At 42.6% G+C, this 23,009-nt stretch overlaps 1 protein-coding gene and 1 long non-coding RNA gene across 21 annotated transcripts in view; one reads left to right on the forward strand and one right to left on the reverse strand.

Annotated features, from left to right (window-relative positions):
• The first annotated feature begins 6,027 nt into the window (after nucleotides 1-6,027).
• On the forward strand, nucleotides 6,028-6,900 carry LOC116423729. Its single transcript, XR_004234234.1, has 2 exons — nucleotides 6,028-6,134; nucleotides 6,784-6,900. It is a non-coding gene; the product is annotated as an uncharacterized LOC116423729 (long non-coding RNA).
• Nucleotides 6,901-9,396: 2,496 nt separating this feature from the next.
• SGIP1 (SH3GL interacting endocytic adaptor 1) overlaps nucleotides 9,397-23,009 on the reverse strand; it is a 271,977-nt gene continuing 258,364 nt past the window's right edge. For all 20 annotated transcript variants that reach the window (XM_031968951.1, XM_031968947.1, XM_031968949.1 and 17 more), the window contains 6 exons: nucleotides 22,338-22,493; nucleotides 17,897-18,029; nucleotides 16,954-17,156; nucleotides 15,324-15,388; nucleotides 13,889-14,053; nucleotides 9,397-11,859 (listed from right to left, as the gene is read on the reverse strand). In XM_031968951.1, coding sequence (XP_031824811.1) covers nucleotides 11,837-11,859; nucleotides 13,889-14,053; nucleotides 15,324-15,388; nucleotides 16,954-17,156; nucleotides 17,897-18,029; nucleotides 22,338-22,493 — 745 coding nt within the window. In that variant the 3' untranslated portion in view covers nucleotides 9,397-11,836. The remainder of the gene's footprint in view (nucleotides 11,860-13,888; nucleotides 14,054-15,323; nucleotides 15,389-16,953; nucleotides 17,157-17,896; nucleotides 18,030-22,337; nucleotides 22,494-23,009) is intronic.

Genomic DNA, 23,009 nt, shown 5'->3' on the forward strand with positions numbered 1-23,009 from the left:
CAGAAGGAGCAGGTCATAGGGAGCAGGTCATAGGGACAGAGCAGTCCTCTGGGAAGATCATGTTGATATGAGGAGAATGGACTGGAGTGGGGAAAGGCCTGAGGCTGGGAAACCTCCCAGCACCTATTGTGATAGTCCAAGCGCCAAGTGAGAAGGCCACACAGCATGGTGATGGTCATGCCAGAGAGAAGAAGGGTTAGGGGAGAAATGTGAGGGAGGTAGAAGCAGAGTCAGATTTTATATTTTGAGACTCAAAGACCCCTGCAGATGGCAGCTGCCAAAAGGAAATTAAAGTGCCCTTGTTTCTTGGAAGGAAAGCTCTGGCACATCTGGAGAGCTTATAAAAAGCACAGACATCACCTCACCAACAAAGGTTGGCAAAGTTATGGCTTTCCCAGTGGCCATGGGTGGCTGTGAGAGCTGGACTCTCAGGAAAGCTGAGTGCCACAGAGTCAAGGCTTTCCAGTCGGGGTCCTGGAGAAGACTTTTGAGACTCTTAGACAAGGAGGTGAAATCAGTCAATACTTAAATGAATTCAGGCTATTCATTGGAAAGTCAAATACTGAAGCTGAGCTCAGGTACTTTGGCACATCATGAGAAGATGGGATTCATTGGAGAAGAATCTGATGTTGGGAAGATTGAAGGTGAAGGGAGAAGGGACGGCAGAGGACGAGATGGAGAGAGTGTCATGGAAGCAAGGAACATGAACTTGAAGACAGAAGGGCCTGGTGTGCTCTGATCCCTGGGATCCTGAAGAGTTAGACAAGACTGGCCAATCCGAAGGCCACTGTGATTGCAGATTTGCGTCCTAAACGCCCATGTAAGTATGGATCTCCTCTGCAGAATATAAACTCTCTGAGGGCAGGGTCTATTTCATACTGTGCCTATCACAAAGCAGGTGCTTGATGAACAGTTGTTGTTCATTGGCTGCTCTAGTCTAGCATCCTTAGGTTTGTAACCTGAGGCAACTGCTTTAATTGGCTGTGGGAAGCCTGCTCTCTCTTCTTCATTTGTAAGATGTTGGGGTGCTCCAGGAGGCTTGGCTTGATAGAATGCTAGCTCTGCTATTTACTAGTTCTATGAACTAGGATTAGTGATTTTGTTTCTCTAGATCTCAGTTTCTTCATTTGTAAATAGGACAGATTCAGACTCTGGATCTCTATGAGCAGATTTAATTCCCAAAATTCATTTGTGAATTAGTCTAAAGCAACACATCTATCTCTTTAAACTATTACCCCTTTTACAAATGAGGAAACTGAGTTGAACAGAGTTGCTCAACTAGTAAGGATCTATGGTTGAATTTGAACTCGGGTCTTTGTGATCAGTGCACCTGCTGCCTCCTCCAAGTGTGATCTCTGGCAAATCATGTAATCTCTTTGGTCCTCAGTTTCCTTATTTATATGTAGTAAGATAGTATTGTAATGCTCTTTCTTATCAGGATTGTTCCTCACACCCCACCACAGACTTGCTCAATGGGATGTATTCCAAACCTCCCTGAACTATATGTAAAATCAGGGGATTGGATTAGATGGCCAGCTTTCAAGCTAGGACCTTCAAACATGGGGGCTATCTTATGGATCTCTTCTACTGATTATTAGTAGCCCATGTTATAACTTCTGGTCTCATTACCATCATTTCCTGCATCCCACTCTTGGATAAGTTATTTTTTCTGGGTCTAGTTTCCTCATGTCTAAAATGAGAAAGCTGATCTGAATTTCTTTTCAATTCTAAAACTCACCCTATGGGGTGAAAAGAGGTCAGGGATATCCATTCTCAATGGTGTCACTTTTCCTGGATGATAATGACCTGGTGATGCTCCCCAATGAAGATGACTAAATAAAGCACTTTTTTATAGTATTTGGGGCAACATGTCCCTTGTCTAGCACCGTTAGTTGCTGACCATTGTCTCTATCATTTCCGTTTGGCTACTCGTCTATTCATCCAAATATTATTCCATATTAGCATAAAAGTTTCTAATATAATAATTAAAAATTATAAAAAATATAAAAATAATTTAAAAAAGAATCCATAGCCCAAATACACTGTTCTCATAGTTTTCATTTATTTTCCAGAAAAAAAAAATCACATTTAAATTACAACTTATTCGGACCGTTCCCCTTGTTCTTCGGTATAGAATGATTCCACTTTGCTCTGAAATGGAAACCCTCCCCACAGTAATCTGTCAGGGGCAAGAATTGCATAATCAGTATTTTGTGACATGAGAAAGGGGTGGGCGGGAATATGGAGGAAAACATTTATAAAAAACCAATATTTACCCCAAAAAGTGATATCCACAGATCCGTATCCTAATCTATAAGGCAAGTAACATTAAAATATGTCGTTTCATGATTATCTTCAACAACTCAATACAACACCTTCGTCTCTCCACGGTCCAGCACTGTCGGATGCTGCAGCCAGTTAGATGCCGAAGGTTGCCCCATGTCGCAGACAACATGCTGCCTGCCCACATGGACTTTTCTCTGAGAACACTGGCTACACAGTAAAGCTTTCGTTACAGATTGAGCAGTTCACAGGGTATCATAGAAGAAATTGCACACGGAGGCAAAAAGGCCAGGCATTGAACTTAAACTTTAAAAATATACTTGTGTGTATTTTCATCCACAATTCTTATAAACATTTTATACACAAAGTATTTTATAAAATGATAAGAGCTACTCGATACAGGATCAGAAAGAGAGAAATCCAACCCACTTCTGCTTCAAGGGGGCAGGGGACAGAACGATGAAGGGATCCCGTCCCCTGGATCAGAAAGTGCTCTAGACTCCCAAGCTGCCAGTAGAGCCTCATTTCCCACTTCACTCAAAGTACATGGCATTCGGAAGACAGCAGTTTTCCCTGGAAACATCCTAGTTTGGATTTAATTGTTTTTCAGAAAGACTTTTTTTTTTTTTTCAGATTCCCTTTATCGTTCCTTTCTTGTGAAATGAGAAATAGTTACTTTATTAAGTGGCCTATATAGTCACATACTGGGGGCCCAAGCTAAATCTGACCATCTGATTTCTATTTTCTGTGCAAAGTGAAAACAAGATCAATAATAACAATCACGACAATAAATCTCTTCCATAGAAACACAAAAACAGACCTCAAACACCTTACAAAGCAGCGGGTCCTGTGGTTTAACTGCTTGACGTACTGTCACAGCGAAAATCCCCAGAATCCCAGAATTTTCAGAGTCGGAAGGGACAACGGAAGGGTCACCTGATCCAACTCATACCTGAATAAGAAACCCCTCGACAGAATCTTCAACGAGTGGTCATCCAGCCTTTCCCTGAAGACTTCCATCGAGGGGGGACCTGCTACCCACTGAGGTAGCCCACTTTACTTTTCAAACAACTCCAATGGTTAGGAAGTTTTTCCCTTTTTGAGAACTAAATCTGCCCCTTTGCACTCCACCATTTCTCTTCATTTTGCCCATAGGTAAATCTGCTCCCATTTGACAGCTATTGTTACACTTGACTTTGTTAGGGAGGGATGTTCAGCAGTAACGTTTCCATCTTCACTGGAACAGTCACCCCTTTCCCCAATCCAATTTCAATCATGTCAGGATTAAAAAACTGACTAGCAAAATCACCCCCAACCTACAGAAGAATCCAATTATCCTCCTGGCAACTTACAAGGAAAGGAAAGAACCTGGCTTTGGACTTGGGCAGAACTGTCCATGGGCCCTAGCAATTTGGGTTACTGAAAAGAGTTTCTAAGGATGGGGCATTGGTAAGCTTAGGGCTTAATTTAGGCGACAGAATAAGAAAAAGCTGCTCTTGATGTGCATACAAGAATGAAAAAGAGGAGATGAAATCCTACATTTGTATCCTCCCTATGCTGAAATGAAACATTTAGATAGATTTTTTTTCTATAACAAATTCATTACAAACTCTGGATGAGAGGGTAATTTGAACTGTTTATAGAAATGCCAAGTGATGCAGTTTTGCTGTAACTGAAAGCATATGTACTGTCTATAAATCCTTTAGCAGAGTATGGAGTTTAATCATACAAAGGGAATCGTAGAACTGGTCAACTCTCTCATTTTACGGAAGAGCAAACTGAGGCACAGGGAGGTGAGCTCACACAGGAAGAAAGGGAGGTAGCCTTGATGTTATGTAGGTTCTCAGCTCTGTCAATTAAGAGCTGTGGGACTTTGAATAAAGTTACTTTACTTGTCTGAGCCTCAGTGTCCTGAACTGTAAAATGGGGTGATGACAAACATCTCCTACTTCATGAAGTTATTGTGAAGAAAGAGCTTCGGATGCCCGAAAGAACCATAGAAATGCCAAGAACCAAGAAATTTTCTTCTCAAGGAGCAGAATCCAGACCCAACTTGATGCTCTTTTTTATACTCCCAAACTCAGCTGATTTTCCTATAAAACCCTTGCGAAGCTCCAAATGAGGAGACAGTTCCTGGACATGCTCATAGGATGCTGATTTTACTATACATATTCACTGATTTACCTTTTACTATGTTTTTGCTTTTTTTTCTACAGTACCAAGGATGTGGTTCCGGATGATTAAGTCATCATCTTCCAATCATGAGTAAGTAAATTCATGGCTTACTTCACACAAACCTGGAGACTGATGCTTATTGGCATGAGTGAGCTCTAAGTTGAAAAAAAAAAAGCCCTTTCTAGGGAAAAATCTAAGAATATTCAACTAGTTACTTTTAAAGAATCCTATAATTTGGATTTCCACAATTTTTGGATTTGGGGGGAAGTCAGTCATTTTTCAGAGGGAACCTGCCATAGTAGAATCGGAAGGGACTTTCAACTGAACCATATTCACACCTTTGGGTGCTTCACACAACTCTCTAAGGCTGTGAGGGCCGGTCATGTCACTTCGTCTGCCTCTGGAATATGGCCCCAGATAACTCCTGTGTTTGGCATTTGGCATCCTTTCCCATCCATTCCCTCAATCTCCCTTTCGGGACTGCTTTCACTTTACCGTCTCTCATACTCTTGCCAATTTGGCTTCCTCCATGTTCCCTGTACTCAGTAACTCTTCCCCTGGGGCTCTTTGCAAGAACAGGCTCTCCTCTATCATGGAATATGCTCCATCCTCATTTCTGCCTCCTTCCACGATCAGCTCACCAGGGATTTCCTGATTCCTTTAGTTTTCTGTGATTAACCTCCTAACTCCTCCCATCCATCCCCAGTGCCTTTTTTGTATTCACTCATCTGTGTGTGAGCTCCCGGAGAGCAGAGACGCTCAAAAAATAGGGACTTTTTGCTTTTCACTGTACCTTGGCACTCGGTAGAGTGCCTGGCACTTTTGTTGTTCAATCACATCTGATTTGTTATGATCCTTTTTGGCAAAGATACTAGAGTGATTCGCCATTTCCTTCTCCAGGTCATTTTACAGATGAGGAAACTGAGGCAAACAGGATTAAGTGACTTGCTCAGGGTCACTCAACTAGTGTCTGAGGCAAGATTTGAACCCAGACTCCAGGTCTGGCGTTCTATCCACTGAGCTACCTACCTGCCTGTTGAGTGACTGACCCTCTTATCTTTATAGAAAGTAAACACCTTGAGGCTGGAGACTATCATTTTTTTATCTTTGCGTCCTCAGTACCTAACATCGAGTCAGGCACTCTGTTGGTGCTCAATAAATTCTTTTGGGGTGAACCAATGGATAGATGAATGAGTCTCAATCCCTCCCCACAAGATCATCTAAAGACAGAGACTTAATTACATCCAAGGCCACATTCTATTCACGAATGCAGGAAGGCTTTCTCCTGTTATTGTTTGCTAAATAGATGACAAGGTAAGCAAGCAGAGAAAGGGAGAGTAACGTAAAGTCTCCAGAGAGTTTTCCTGTATTGTAGAGGGAACAAAAGAAAAACTTCCCATCGATCGCCAGCGACTCATTAAGCAATAATACCTATTTGACAGCCACAGACTTTCTGAGTCTTATTTTAGGTGAATATATTCATTCTGATTTGTGATTAATTTCTAGCTGACTAATTTTAAGGAAACAGCCCATGGATTTTTGTTCATTTCTAACAGGTGTCCATTCATCTGGACTTAAACCAGAAGTGCTTAACTTAACTCTTTGGAGTCCTGGACCCCTCCTGGCAGTCTCATAAAGCCTGTGGATTTTCCTCTGAATAATGTTTAGAACCTAAGGTAAACTATTTAGGATTAAAAGGAAATCAATTATATTAAAATAGTTATCAAATATATGAAAAAACAAACAAACAAACAACAACCCAGTTCACACCTAGGTGAAGAATCCCTGACAAACAAATTCAAGTGAGCTTTTCTTGTTTATTTCTGCCCCGGAAATTGTAGAGTAAATAAGCCCTAAAGTCTAATCCCTTGAGGACAGGAGCAGTTTTGTTTTGTCTTGACATCTCCTCTCCCACACAGTAATTGCTACATTGTGGTGATTAATAAGTGCTTATGAAACGAGTGCCTGAATGAGTTAAGTTTTGCTAGCCTGCGTACAATTCTGCTTTGAGGATAGACAAGATGTCAGTCTTTGGGAAAGAAGAAACGTTTTGACTCCTTAAAAGCTCACTTCTTCCTTAACAACCTATATGCTCCATCATTGCTAAGACTGTTGGTTTTTAAGTATTTGGATCCAGAATGCTGAAACAGAACTGGGTGTTAAAGTGGCTATTGAGGCTCCTTTCTCTCCAGCCGATCTAAATTTGGGGATGTTCCTCCCCCCCCCAACATCATTTCCAAAATCTGTACGGCTACATTTCAATGATATAGAAAGCCTCCATTTTGAATCTTCTGTGCTGAGTGATCAGTTATGTTTTTCCCACAGATTTGACAGCAGGGAGTCTCCTATTGCTTTAAAGTCCTTTTTCCAAAGAAAATAACCTGAGTGTGAAATGAATTGACAGACTAAATCGCGTATTTGCGGCTGAGCCTGAGGAACTTTTGCAGAGAAAGAAAAAGGACCAAAACACTTACTTTCCTCGCCATCCTTTTAAAGTGGTAAGAGAGTTAAAAAGTAAGAAACCATAGCTCTTGTTCTGAGAAAAGATATGTCTTTTTGGGGGCTTTGGGGTGTCTAAGCTTAGGCTAACAATGTCAGAACTAGGACAGAATCTGAGAGGTTCATCTCATCCTATAACCTACTACCGAGAGTGGGACATAATGACTGAACTGTCCATAACACTTTGAGCTTGAGGTTTTCCTAAGAGATGTGGACATTTACTGTCCCATCATCCTCCTCTTACCAGGAAGGAGAAAGGGAAGCCAGTTTGGGTAGGCAAGGCTTCCTGGTCTCCACTGACTATATCAACATTCAATGACCAAAACATAAAACAATAGTGGAAACCACAAAAGAAGCCTAGAATTTCAGAGCTGCAAGGTGTCTTAGAGATGATTTAAATCTCTAAATAATTTAAATTTAATTTATTTAAATTTAAATGATTTACCCCCCCCATCCCAAATGTTAGAGGAGAAAATTAAGATCTATTCAAAAGGGAAGTGACTTTCCACGGTTAGCCAGCAAGAGTTAGCAGCAGAGCAAATTAGAGCAGTTTGGAGCTTGTAAAAAATTCACGTGTGTGTGTGTGTGTGTGTGTGTGTGTGTGTGGTGTGCACATGCAGATAATGGATAGGGAATAAAGACCTGATTTGAGATTTCCCCAGTGCAGGGAGCTCCTTGCTAAGGAAGCTCCCTGTCACTGCAGGTTGGCACCTTTTCTACAGGTCACAGTGTTGGAGAGCTGGCTAGGATTGTTGCAAGTGAAGTCACTTTGACCCTGGAGCGTTTACAACAGGACTGAGCCCAGTCTTCTCTCCTCCAAGGTCAGCTCTTTACCCATGACAGGCCCTATTGCTTCTCATGTATGTAGATATATACACAGAGATGCATGTGATATATAGACATATACATCTATTTACATATGTCCCTACCCTAAATAGAAATATGTGTATATGCTTATGGATTAACTTTATCTGAGGTGCTCTTACATCATTATACTAATTTACTTTGAGCACAGAGAGATCTTTTTCCCCCTCTTTAATCAACCCAGTATATCGCCCAAAGTGTTGCAGTGAATTTTTCTTTGGGCAAACTGCAACTCTTAAGAGAAGAATAAGACTTGAAAAATAGATATCTCACTTTACAAAAAAGTCCTAAGATGAAAATTATAGTCATTATTCAATTTACTTACTGATGGATTATACTTATGGATAATAAGAATCCACTTCAAAAAGCATTCGTCATGGAAACATGGGATTTATTTGGAAAAGAAGAAGAAAACCTTTTTCTGACAGAGAGTGCAGACAAGATTATTAGGCAGCACTTAAAAGCCACTCAAATGCCATTTCTTGTCTGCTCCAGATCCTGGGACGTCTAGATAAATGGGGATGTTTAGAAGGTTGAGTTGATCTGGCCGATACTTCTTTTGGGGATTGGACACAGAGATGCTAACAATGGTTCGAGTATTCTTTCATGGCTGAGGACCATTGCAGTCTCTCTCGGGGTCATTATTTGAACGGGAATTCTCATTTTAAACTGCAATAGGTAGAGTTGTGGGAAGTTGGACTATGTGTTCGCCAAGGCCAAGACTGAGCCTGGAAGTTAAATAAAAACCTAAACAACTAGAAATAAACACACGCACAATCACACATCCACGCACACACATATATACACCTACACACACACAGACACACACACATCTCAATCCCTGATATGAACTTGTTTTGCTGCTATTTTTTTCTCTTTTTCCTAAAAGCTGAATTCAAGTAGAATGTAAGCTACTTGAGGGCAGAAACTATTTTAAATTTTGTCTTTGTACCCCCCAGTACCTAGCACAGTGCCTGGCACAGAGTAAGTGTTTAATAAATGCTCGAAGAAGGAAAAAAGAGAAGGATGGAAGGAAAGAGGGAAGGGGAGAGAAGCAGGAAAGCAAGGAAGGAGGGATGGAGGAAGAAAGAAGAAAGAAAGAAAACAAGGGTGGGGAGGAGGGTCTGTTTAGCTAAATGAGGTTTTAGTGTATCTAGAAACCTATGATTCTCTGGTACAGGGATTGTAGGCAATATTAATTCTTTAAAATTTCATAACTAGAGATGTCTGAATCACATTAGGGATCCTTGTCATATATACTTTAAAAATTACATTTTTACAATATCAACAAAAGAAGGCATCCTTTTAAAGAGCTACCATATGTTTATATGACTTAATTAACTCTGGAGCTGTGTAAAGTAAAATATAAAGAGTAAGATGTGAGAACCAGAAAGAAATATTTACATATATGCTTTCTGAATTAGTACTAAAATCAACTGCCTTTCATGGAAGAGTTATTCTAGATACTTTTAATGGCTCCATTCCTACCAGATAGCTCATTTTCTGACTTTTGTCTCTTACTGGTTTCAGTTTTTCATATTTTAAAAATTGTATCCCCCTTTTTTCATCCCCATATTTGAGATTCCTTACTATCTCTGAGCTCCTTAATTCAATGAGGATCCCATCTGTCGAAGTGGACAAGGGACTCCTAAGTAGCTCTAGTGTCTTCACTAGGTCACTAGGTGATGAACCCTCTGGACAACGAGGAGTAGAGCGGCAGTGATTCTTCCCCAGTGAAACCCATCGTCCATTCCCCATGTTCACATAAACAGTCACCAGAGCCTACAAGTACAAACAAAATGCTCACGTTTCTCCTCCTGTGGTTTTAGGTTCCGGAGGACCTTCCTAATATATTTTTAACCCCTGACCCCCAAATTTGTAGTTGCCAAAGGTCATTGCAGTGAGTGGTAAACGACGACAGCATATTGATTATGGGTATGATACAGTTATTTTAAAATTAGATGAGGCAGGAGACTGTATGAGAACAGAAGTTCTGTAGTTTTAAGGCGGGTAAGGGGGAGGGATGAGGATAATACAGCTAAGACGAGGATGCTGGATAGAGAGCTGAGAGACAGGAAGGCTTGGGTTCAACCCCCCCCCCCCAACTCATCCTGGCTTGGTGAACCTGGCGATGTCCTTGAACTTCTCACTGTCCTAGGCAACTCTTTTCGATGGGACATTTCAGAGCAGTTACAGAGCTGCTCTGGTGGAGAGAATTTCCTTACTGGTTCTTTGTTATACTGGTGAAATCACATCTGGTTAAAATCATGCATGCATGCACATACATGTATATACACGGGCATGTATGTAGGCAGCAGTACATATACATGTATGTATACACACGTACATACATGTGTGTATGTGTGTATTATAGATCCAAGAGAGGCAGTGTAATCTATTGGATAGAAGGCCGACCTTAGAGTCAGGATGACATTGGTTTAAGTGCTGCCTTTGAGTATTAGCTGTATGAGCCTGGCCTTCAGCACTCAGTGCCCCAGGTAATGCTTAAGAATGATGAATTTCTGAGAAGTTGGATCAGTGAAGGGGATCTCCACAAAGGAAATAACCTTCACATATACAGATTCCCCCCCACCTCTCCAAAAAAAGTATCTAAATACCAACTGGGTGGTGTGCCAAGGGGTGGAAAGGCAGGATCTTCCATAGAAAAGCTGGACCAGAATTCCTAGGGAGTGCCTCCCAAGAAGGATTTCTCCTATGGGAACCTGCAATTTGCTGGTCAGATCTAGAGGACCATCCCCTCCTTCTGTCTCATAGCAAGGGAGGTCAAGATAGGAGCCACGGATTGCACCATCTTATTGGTTGTAAAGGAATGGCCGATATTTCTAGTTTATAGTAGTTCAGATTTTTAAAGAACATTTTGTTCAGCGGAGAGGGCATTTATTTCCCAGAACTTTGGCCTAACTTGGTTTCCCCATTCACCAAATGACTTTTGGTCAACGTTCTCTGATCAGGTGGAGGCAGAACTTCAGAACTCCCTCAAAGACTGGCAGCCTCCATGTGGGGGAAAAGGACAGATGATGCAGGTCAGTTTTAGCCTGCAGAGTTTCAGAAATACATTAAGTCCACAATCAGGTAGCCATTCTTAATAAGGAAATTCTCCTCATCTTAAAATCCCAATAAAACTGCCTTGTTCTTCAGGAATCTCCAGATCTGCCCAGTTTGGGGGAGAGGTGGTGAATGTAGGGAAATGACCGCGATCCCAGCATCCTCTGGAATCTTAATCATAATTTCATATAATTTTACCTTTAAATATCCCCCTTTTTTACATATTATAAAAATAAGAGGCCCTGTTTACATGGCGTGCATTTTTATGAAATCTGCAGTTTGAAAAAAAAGCGGTTAAAAAGTGGTACATCTTGCCTTCTTGAAATACGTGGTAACCTTAGAATTTACTGAAATCTTTGTCAATTTGAACCCCACCAGATGTCGGAAGGTAGAACTTTTAACGTCACGCTCTAGAATGAGACATAGTAAGGACTGGAGGAGAAAAGGAAAGCTTTTTCTTGGTTCTGCGAATCCTTCTTTGCATGAGGCACCCCCTTTGAAAGCCGCTACCGAGATTGTATTTAAACTTTATATATTGACAAAATGCAATCTATCTCTGAAAGCCTTGCGCCAATCAACAGGACTACTAGTAAATTTATATACCATAGTTTAAATTACACCCATTTCATGAATGGTCAAATGCTAAAACTCAAGTTTGTCTAACCGCCTGAAATACAGTCTTACAGGAATGAATACAATTTACAAATACAATAATTACATTTTAAAACCATTAACAATGTTACACCTAGAAGTAAATACTGTGGGACTGGTCGCAACACGTTGTTGTCCACGGAGGGAGAAAGGTCGCTGAAAGGAATGGACACTTCCGGTGGAAATGTCCCCAGGGCAGGTTTGACTTTGTTCTCATTAAAACCCCAAACAAGAACCTGTTCCATGTATCGACAGTCCTCCGCGATATGGGTTCTCCATATGCTTGCATGAGGTTCTGTTAGTTATCTGCCAGGTATTTGCCTGAAAAACAGAAGGTCATGGGGACAGGGGTGAGGCAGGACACAGACATGGCGGCTCCCAGATGACCATTGATCCATCCTCCATCCTGCTCCTCACTATCTGTGGCTAGATGGGAATGTAATTGTGCGGAAGCTTTTCTTCTCGGGACACGCTATCTCACAGTTGCTCCAATGTCCATTTCTCTAGAATAACGATTTTGCTTGCCATGGCTCTTTCTCAAACTAAGGATTAGCCAAAATGAGGAAATTTGGCATCCATGACATGACCTCAATTCAACTTCTAAAAGGAAATTCACCTGGAATACTGGGATCTGGGAAACGTTATTCCGTTGAAGGAAAGACACATACACTATCCCATGATAGTTTGAGGCAGAGACCCAGGATTTTGACTTCCAGAGGTTGAGGACATTGCAGTTGGGGAGGGGGGGGTCATTGCTGGAGGGGCAGTGGTAGTTAGGCTTAAGGGCCACTCATTTGGGGTGCAACAAGTACGCCAACTGGCAGCTTCCTGTCTTAAATCAGTTATTTCTGCTCACTTAGTGAGCAATTGTTGGTATATACTGTACGAGAGTGTAAAAAGGGCTCCCAGTACCCTGAGAATTTAAGCATGCTGGGATGAATTAGTAGTTGTCTAACCCTACTTCCATTATACATTTAGCTCAGCAAGCATTTATTAAGCACCTACTCCATGCTGGGGAATGTGGTAAATGTTAAGGATATAAAAAAGGCAAAACTAAAAAACAAATATCCCCTGAATGATGCTTTTTCTCAAAGAACTTACAGTTTAATGGGGGAGATAATGTCCAAATAAGCATATACAAACACTCTCTGTCTCTCTGTCTCTCTCTCTCTCTCTCTCTGTGTCTAGGATAAATTGGAAAGAATCATGGGGGTTGGGAAGTCCTGGATAGACAGAAAGTTTTTATATTGTCAATGACCTTGGAGGATCAGAACTGGCTGTTGATCAACTCAGGTCTGGGGCTCCCAGGGACTCCAGATCTGATTGAGCCCCACTTACAGGACTTCAGATGGAGCAAGAATGACACAAACTCTTGTCCTTCTCTTGAATGTGCCTGACCTTTTTTTGAGCTCTCTTGAAATAAGGAAACTAGGGATCATTCAGGATTTTCTGAGTGATGGTTATAAAGGAAATAAACTCTTTCCCCAACTACCTTCCATTTTTATTATTCACATTTTATATATTCTGTATATACAGATGTATATGTTCTCTTCTCTGAACCCTGTTCTCATTAGAATAGAAATACCTTGAAAATCGGGACTGTTTCAAAGAGGCTTCCAGTTGGCACTAGAATGCAGAGCTCTGGACTTAGAACTGAGTTCAAATCTAATCTCAAACACTATGTGACTCTGGGAAAATAAATCACTTAGTCTCCATCTACTTCAATTTCCTCATCTGTAAAAGGCAGATAATAATCACATCTCTCTTCCAAGGCTTGTTGTGAGAATAAAAAGAGCTGATATTTGTTTTTAAAAAAAAGTGCTTAGGCCAGTGCCACTCAATATAAATGGTTATTCCTTCCCTCTTTCTTTGTATACTCATTGCCTAGCATAAATATGGACATATAATAGACCTTTAACAAATGTTTGTCAAATTGAATTGAAATGTCCATCTTCCAGCAGAATGTCAAGTTCCTAAGGGCAGGAGCTACTGCATTTTTGTTTTCTGTATCTCCAGTGTTTAGCATAGGACCTGGAACACAGTAGGTGCTTAATAAATGCTTATTGACTGATTATCTAAGATGTAGGGTCTAGAGCTAGAAATATCCCTGAGCAGCAAGTCACTCCAATTCTCTCATCACACAGGAGGAACCCAAGGCATTGGGAAGATAAATGATTCCCTTGCCCAAGGTTATTCAGGGAGCAAACATAGGAGGTAGGATCCAAAGCCAGGCTGTCTGGTCCAGAGTCACATCTTTGACCACTAAATCTGTAGAAACAATGGAAGGACAATTTGGAGAGGTACGGCGCCTTCAAAACCAGAAAATGATTGGAGCCTCCTCTGCACTTACCTGCCGCGAACCTTTTTTTAATGAGCGAAAACCGGTACCCTGCTCCCACAAGCTCGATGTCACAGCCAGAAAGGGTGCTCCCCTCACTGGTAAACTGCACGACCAACGGAGAAGGTTTGCTAGGGCCTTCAGATAACTGGAATCTCGCCAGCAAAGAACCCACCCCTCCAAAAGAAAAACAACAATCTATTAGCAGAGGAAAACAATCATGTAATGACTCCACTGACAAGATAATAAATCTTAAAGTTGATCTTGGCAGTTAAAACTCATTGGGAAAATGGTAGATTTCAATTATAAGACCGATGATGAAAAGCATTATTATTAAAGATTCTAGGCGCTAGATAAGGGCGTGCATGACGCACTGGAGTCACACTGCACAATTGAGGGCATACAGGCTATTTCAGAGCAAGTTATTTCTTTTTCTCACCAGTGGCAGATTTAAGTCAGAGGGAAAATTAAAAATATCAAAACGATCCAGGAGTATGCAGGTGCCCAAACATGGGAGAAATGCGTGTTAGCTTAAGAGCTCTTTTCTGCAGAGAAGATTGACTCTTATTGGGGATGGGTGCAGGGAGGGGAGAGAGAGGATGGAGAGTGAGAGAGGGGGAAGAAGAGTTCTCTGGGATGAGAAGAATCTATAAGAAATAAGCCAAAATATAAGCAAGATGGACTTTTTATTTGCTGATAAAGACAACCAGAAAGTAAGAACTTTTTATACCTGGTGATAAATATCTTTGGGTAATAATTGACTATTCAAAGAAAAAGTTATTTCAGGATTTTTGGAGGGAAGAGGAGAAGAGGTATAGGAGGGTGTCCAAAAATCTGTACAAGTAACTCCCTATGATTGCCAGAGAAGATACAGATCATAGGTCAGAAAAGGAGATCATGGAGCTGATAGAGACCTCAGAGGCCATTTTACAGATGAGGAAACTGAGGTGCAAGGAGGCATCACATCTGGATCATAGATTCAGAGGCCAATCCCCTCATTTTGCAAATGGGGAAACTGAGGCCCAAGGAAGTACAGTAACTTGCAGGTAGTATTGGAGATGGAATTTAACCTGGATTCTCAAATTCTGGAGCCAGACCTCTTTAATGGGTGGGCAGCCCACATGAATCATTGGTATCTATACTAAATTGAGGAAAAATAAGGAAAGCCCTAAGCTCCTTGGGTTTCCCTGCCTTGAGTCAGATTTATGGGATGGCACAGACATGAGTCTCACTGGTGACCGCCTCTGATGCAGATTTGCCATTCAACTCTGACCATGTTCCTTAAACTCTCAGAGCCTCAGTTTCTTTATTTGTAAAATGGATCTGAAAAAAGCACCTATTTCCCAACGCTGTGAGGACCAAAGGGATTAATGGATGTAAAATATGCCATAAACCTTAATTATTTTAAAATGCATTATCAAGGTTATTGAATAAACCAACGAATTACCTCCATTTTCCGATTTTTGAGAGATGTCAGGGATCTTCCACAGTATTCTTTGCTGTTCAGCATTCCTTAAAATAAGACAGGAAACTATTTGGATGTACTCTATGCTTCAGAAATCTAAAACGCGACACACTTAACACAGAACTCATTATTTTTTAGCCCAGACCTCCCCTCTTCCAAACTCCTCTTTCTCTTACAGACATTGTGAGTCTTGGGTCAGTTGCCATTATTTCTGCCCCTTTTCTCTCTCTCTTCCCATTTACTGCCAGATCTTGCCATATCTCCTCATCTGACCCATCCTACTCTCATAGCCCCTAACTTAGTTGTAACCCTCATTATCTTAATGAAAATTACTTACTGTAATTGCCTCTTGATAAATAACTTTCAATGTCTTTTCTCCTTCATCTATTCTACTCATAACTGACAGCCTTTTTTTTAAGCCTAGATGAACATGTGACTCCTCTATTGCATCTAGGGAAAAAAAGCAACTCCTTTTTTAGATTCTAAAGCCCTTTAAAACCTGGCCCCCTAATATACCTTCTTTGCAACCTCAATGGACAGCTCTTCTTCTGGAGCCTCTGAGCCAAGCAGACTGGCCTTCTCTCTGTTCCTCTCCCATCTCCATGCCTTTGCCCTAACCTGGAATACACACCCCCCTCACTCTACTCCATGGAGCCCCTTTTTCTTTAATGTGCCAATCAGGTACTATCCAGAATGGGTTCCCTGCCCATTAATGCAGCTCAGAAGCCCTCCCTATTTTGGTGATTTCCCAGCACTGCTGTGGATCACAAACTCACTATTCTGTGTCCAATCTGGCCTTGAGTCTTTCACAAATTACCCAACATGGTTCTTGGGTAACAGGGTCTAGCCCTGGGCCAGTACCTGGAGCTTTCCTAGCTTGTGTCATTATTACAGGTTTTAAGAATTCAGAAACAAATCCCCAGAGTCACGGAGAGAGCGATAGTCGGATAGAATGTCAGATGGAATCCCAACGTACATTCTCCTGACTTGAAGTTTGACAGACGTCAATCAATAGACATTTATTTAGCACCAGCTCTGCCAGGCACAATATCCTGTTGCTTTTGCCAATATCTATATCTATATCTATATATAGATATAGATATAGATATAAACAAACTAGACTATGATTCCATTGGAAGAAAGCGTTCTCCCCGAAGACTTTACCCTGTACCAAGGCATGCTGGCAAATGCTCCGAAGCTTAAAAGTGTTAGGGCATTTCTGGGGCTCCGAAGGGCTGGCCCAGACCCTCCATGGCACAGGCAGGTCTGGTGGGTGGGAAATGACTCAGAAACCTTCTCAGAGGACCCCCCCACTTCACCCCTCCCACGTCCCGCTGCCTTCTTGCCTCACCATAACTTGGAACAAAGCCCCTGTTTTGGTTGCCGGAAAGTCCCGGTTAAGATACTGCCTAATTCAGAGAAGGAAACTAGGCTCGATGCAGAGATTCTTAAAAAAGCTCTATTTACTTTCTGCTTTTGACAAGCGCACGGGGGGATGGGAGCCCGATTCCCGGCCCGTTCTAGGGAGCGGTGACCTGGACCTTCTGGCCCCAGGGGGGACTCTCAGGGTGGCGGGAGGGCCCAAAGGTTCTACCAGACGGCGCTTCCCTACCAAACAGCAGGGGGAAGCACCGCTTGAAGTTTGGTGACTCCGCCATCAATGGGGACGAGGAACTGGACATTGTTGAGGGCCACCGGGGTGGTCATGGCGTCCGTGTTGTACTTGTAGTCGATGCGCAGGTCCGTGCTGCCCGGGTCACACCTCCAGTTCACGGCCAAGTTCAGCGGGGTGGACTGGATGCCCTGGGCAGACACCTGGTCCAGAAATCAACCAATCAGGGGGAAGGAGGAAGGCGTCCTTCACAGACCTCCCCATCCCTTTGCGGCCTCCAGATCGCAAGGATCTGCTCGGGAGGGATCTGCAGAGGCTGAGACTTTGGAAGACGATTTCGTTTGGTGGGAGGATCAAGTTTTATTTTGTATTTTGGACATTAAAGTGGGACATGAACGGTAGTAGTTATTGTTTAGCCAAAAAGTAAGCTAACGTGATCTTTAGTTGCCCCGCTCAGACCCCATTGGGAATCTTGTGTTGGTCCTGGATGCCAACTTTTTTTTTTTTTTTTTTGGCTGAGGCAATTGGGGTTAAGTGACTTGCCCAGGGTCACACAGCTAGGAAGTGTTAAGTGTTGGAGACAAGATTTGAACCCAGGTCCTCCTGACTTCAGGACTGGTGCTCTATCTACTGAGTCACCTAGCTCTGTCCTGCTTCAACCTCGAGGGCTGAGCCAGGGGTATGGGGAGATGCTGCAAAGAAGCAAAGGGGGGCTTGAGATGGGGAAGAACAGGGAGAGTGGTGCCAGGGGGGAAGGGCTTGGGCAGAGGTCTTTGCCAGAGCCAGGAGAGGGAAGCGGGGATGGGCTGAGATAGACTGGGCGCCTGGTGCTGCTGAGGGTCTCCCACATTTCCTTCCTCAGGTGTGCGGGAGAGGGGCACTTTTCACTTAGAATTCTGGGCTTCCAGCCGGTCTGAATTGGCCATTGAGGGAGGTCTCTCACCTGATACTTGAGCATGTCCACATTATAATACGTCGCCTGCGGCTTTTGCTCAGACACTTTCTTTAGGTGAGTCATCAGATTTGGCATGTTTACCCAGAATTCCTTGGTATTGGCATCACATTGTGCATCATCGCTGTGCAAAGAAGGAGAAAAGCCTGAATTTCTGAATGAAGCAGAGTAAAAGCGCCTTTCCCCTCTCCCCTCTCCCCTCTCCCCCCTCCCTTCTCCTCTCCCCCCACCTATGCACACAATCCATCCAGAGAAACCCCTCCTGAGTAGAATAACGAGATCTGTCTCATAAGGATCATCCACTAATTTGACAAAGGTTTTCCAGAGTTGACTAGTTAGATTTATTAAACCTGAGGATAATAATAAACAGTTGCAATTAAAACTAAATCTTTGCGTGATCCCAACTAAACCCAAGTGGATCAGGAGAAGCTAAATTCTCTGGTTAATATTGTCAAAGATTTGTCTTGTTTTATCCCTGATCTTCTGGGAAAATGTTTCTTCAAATTGACAGTTTTGTTGTAGTTTATTATTATAATAATATCTTATTATTATAATATATACAATATATAATAATAATAAGATATTTCTATAGTACTCTAAAGTTAGCTTGCATAAATGACGGGAGCATGTAAGTTAAAGACTACAGATATGTCATGTAACTCATGAGGGTCAGGAATAGGAGTTAGGTATTGGTGGGGAATAAGAACTTAAATTATGAGTATAGTGGAACCAGCCTTCTGGCCCTTCCAACCTTCTCTCTACTGCACCATGTTCTCCAAAGATGAAAAGAACAGTAGTAACTATAGCATAAATAGTTATTATATGGTGAATAATAACCAATCACCCTTCTCAGTCCATTCAGATTCTACAGTGTTGCGTCATTGCACTTGGCGGTCTGGAAGGAAGGGAGGGAAGCAGAATGGCTGGAGCCCAGCAAAATATCCGGGGAGCTCACATTCAGTTTCTCCCTTGATCTAGCATCCTAGGATCATTCTAGAACCACAGTTTTAGAGCTGGAAGGGAATTTCAGAACCATTTTGTCCAAACTCCTCATTTCCCAGATGAAGATATAGGTCCTGATGAGATCAGGAGATGTGTCCAGAATCACTAAGATATGGGGTGCACAACAGGACTTAGTCACCTGACTCTTTAACTACTTCCTTAGACATGTGAAAGATAAAAAAGATATAAATAATAAAATGGAAAATATGAATAAAAAAAGATAAAAAAATTAAGGTGAATAGGATCACTGTTGCTCCGTAACCCTTGAAAGCAAAACTCTAAGACCATGATGGTCAGCAGTCTCTTCCTAGAACGTGACTACTGTTTGACTGTTGCATGGATGAGACTGTTGCACACTTGTGTCCATAGCAAGAATGTACCCAAAAAGCAGAGACAACATGACTTAGTAGGTAGAAAACCACCCTGGGAATTAGGAAGAACTGGGTCGAATTCTACCTTGTACATTTACTAGCTGCACAGATCTTTACTTCTCTGCAATTCAGTTTCCTTATTTTTAAATGGGGATGACATGAACACTTTCTTCCTTGAGTTAGTGGGATGATCAAATGTCAAAACAGACGGAATTGTGAAGCCTTTTGCAACTGTTAGTGCTATAGAATTCTGTACCATCATTACCATCATCATGATCATTATTATTATTGCTAGAAGCATTGTATGATAATACACATATACATACATACAGTAAAATAACACTAAACATATCTATATATCAAGTACACAATAAAACAATTTAGATTTAGCAAAAGGCAGGCCAGTCTAAAATATCCATGACAACATATCTGTATATATATATGTATATATATATGCATACATAAATATGTACACACACACACACACACTCATATATATATATATGAATGCAGTTTTTATTATTTTCAAACATCGTATTTCCAAGCATGCAAAAGCAATGTTGTCAAGGCTAGGCTTTTAGGGGATCTGTTTTAATAAACATGTGAGAATATTTTGAGAATTGTTAATCTCCACACAAATATCTCTAAAGCGTTTGAGCTTTACACCAGATTACCAGCACCTTGAGGTCAGGGGCTGTCTTTTGCCTCCCCTTGTAGCCCCAGTGCTTAGAACAGCTGCCTAATGAATCTTTACAGATTGATTGTTATTGACAATTAGTCTCTTATTCTTGTTCTCTTAAATACTTCTATTATCCCTCCTTTTTACATAATTAACTTATCGAGTGGTGATTTTCCTTAGCCAATCGTACAGAGAGAACCTTCCATTCAGAGAAATGACCCAGCTGCTGACATTTAGAGTTCTCCAAAAGCAGAAAAGGCTGCCATGGAAACCGATGGATTCCTCTTTCCTGGAAGTCCTTAGACTGAGTCTTGACGACCAGGGGGCTGGGGAGGAGATGTGCAGAATGATAGGATCATTCATTTAGAGCCTGGAGAGATGTTAGTGCAACAGCCTCATTTTAGAGACGAGGAAACTGAGTCTCAGATTGGTCACCTGGCTAGTAAGTGTCCGAGGCGGGGCATCCTGATTCTTGGTCTAACACGCCAACGGCCTGGCCACCCCGCTCCCTCACCCAGCTGAGGTCTGGGATTCCACCCAATTCCGGGTTCTGATATTGTGGCTTGTGGAGGCTTTGTCCACTGAACGTGGCCTCTGAGATCCCACTGATCTGGAAGGACTCATATATGGTCCCAATGCTGGATTTCATGTCTTCCTCTTGAAGACGTGCTGAGAAGATGCCGAGAGGCTGGTCCCCGAGGGGCCCCCAAGCTCATGGATGGTCCGTACCAACTCATGAAGAACATTTCCCAGGGCAAAGATTGGGGTACAATCTGTGCTGAGGATGTGCAGACAATAATGGAAATGCCCTAGCCTTAAAAGTCTGTGTTAAAGTCATTATTATTACAGAATTCTAAAATAAGTCTGGCACCTGCGGAAAGGAACATACATTTGTAAAAGGTGTGTGTGTGTGAGTGTGTGTGTGAAGGAGTCCTGTGGGATACAAGACCATGTGATTGGGGAAACCCTTGGAACATCCATGTTACAGAGAAAAGCCAGAGAAGCCCAGCCTCAGAGGCTGAGAAGAAGGGAAGCAGCAGGTTTGGGGAGAGTATAATAAATAAGGAGTCAAGGAAACAGCATCCGCTCACAGCCTAATTCAACTCATTATTCTTACTAACCAGGTGCTGAAGGACTACAAGTATTCTCGAAATTTGGTGGCCCAGGACAAGCCCCAACACTCTTGCCCTAGTTGACTTTCTGCTTATTAGGGATTTGAACTAGACCAGAAGTCTTGGATAAGGAGACTTCTTCTAGCAATTCCAATTGGCACTCGGTCTGTCACATAATAGTCCCAAGGGGAGGGTTGCACTGAGATGTCAAAGCCTGTGCCCATCGATGAGAAGCACTCCCGTGCTCCAGGAACCAGATTAAGCCGTAATTGGGAAATGCTTAACAAAATAAATAAAAACACCACAGAACACTGCTATTGTTAATACCTGTGGTTTTCTAAGTCAATGTGGGCTCACCCGGATCTTTTTGTATTCTGTGGTTTAGTGGCCCGTTTCTATTGGAGTCTGACTCACTGGACTAGGACACGGAGAGTATGAGTGGCTTGCCCCGGATCGCACTGCCAGGAGTGCTTAGAATCCACATTTTCCTCCTTCTATGGTCAGCCTTCCTGGAAATTTAGGTTTCTGCCCCTGGCTAAGTAATTACTTAATAAATGTTCTCTGTCTCTCCTTGTCTCTGAATCTGTCTCTTTCTGTCTTTCTCCCCACACCCCTTGTTTTCTGGATTCCCTCCAGTCTACTTATCAATATATCCAAAATCTTTTATTTTCATAACAAAAGAAAGCATCCTTTACTAGACTGTAAGATGAATGGGGTGGGGGGAGCAGGGACCATGTTTTATAGCTGTATCTCCCCTGCCTTGATACAGTTGGTATTTACTACATTTTTGTTGCTGTTGTTGCTGTTAAATGACTTGCTCAATCCATTTTAATCTTAGCATTTTCCCTACTACCTGGGGCTCTAGAAATGTCATTGCCCATTTGGGGGCCTCAGTTTCCTCCTCTGTAAAATGAAAGCACTGCACCAGATGACTCCACGCTCCCTTTCATCTCTAAATCTGTGATTGGAATTTGAACTAAAAATATCCCAGGCAACATCACTTCCAAGAGTCACTTTTCTGGTTTTGGGTAAACACAATTTCCATAGAGTATTTTTTCATTTGTTTCTAGAGTGTTTTATTGATTTATTTTTTAGTTCTCCAGGAGAAGGCAGGCTGTTTAAACACACACACACACACACACACACACACACACACACACACACAAATATTTCTCCCTGATCCAAAAGCCTTTGTGTCAGCTGCTGCTCTGAGCAACAGCTGACCCCGACACCACCCCCCCCCAAGAGCTGTAGAAAACGGTATTTACCAGCAGAGAAGTTGGGGGTTTGGCAGGACGTGTTCTAACCTGTGGAAATTCACCACTCGGAAGGTCAAGGTGGCCGGGGAGGGATTGTTGGCAAAGTGTCTGGTGATGCCGGCGGGGAACGACAGCACCATCTCCCCCGTGATCTTCACTATGCACCTGGGGGGAGGAAACATTGGCGGGGGGTGGGGGGGACAATGAGAAGGAAAGGCAGGTTAGAGGGCATGGAGACCCAGGCAGCAGATGGGCCGGATGGATACGCTGTTTCTCCCCCCACGACGGCACCTTCTCCCCTGTGATCTTCACTATGCATCTGGGGGGGGGCAAACATCGGGGAGGGGACAATGAGAAGGAAAGGCAGGTTAGAGCGCGTGGAGACCCGGGCAGCAGACAGGCCAGTGGATGGGCTGTTTCTTCCCCATGATGGCACCTTCTCCCCTGATCACTATGCATCTGGGGGGGCAAACATCAGGGAGGGGGCAAGGAGAAGGAAAGGCAGGTTAGAGGAGCCCCGGGCAGCAGACGGGCCGGTAGACGGGCTCTTTCTCCCTCAACTCCCCATCCCAAGGTTCTCTGAGCTGGAAGGGGCTCAAGAGGCAGCCGGCCCAATGGGTGGCTCAGAGTCAATCAGCCTGCCACGTACCTAGCGGAGGGTTTTCTAGACCTCTCCTTCCG

This window comes from Sarcophilus harrisii, chromosome 4, assembly GCF_902635505.1.
Source record: "Sarcophilus harrisii chromosome 4, mSarHar1.11, whole genome shotgun sequence".
Classification (NCBI taxonomy): Eukaryota; Metazoa; Chordata; class Mammalia; order Dasyuromorphia; family Dasyuridae; genus Sarcophilus; species Sarcophilus harrisii.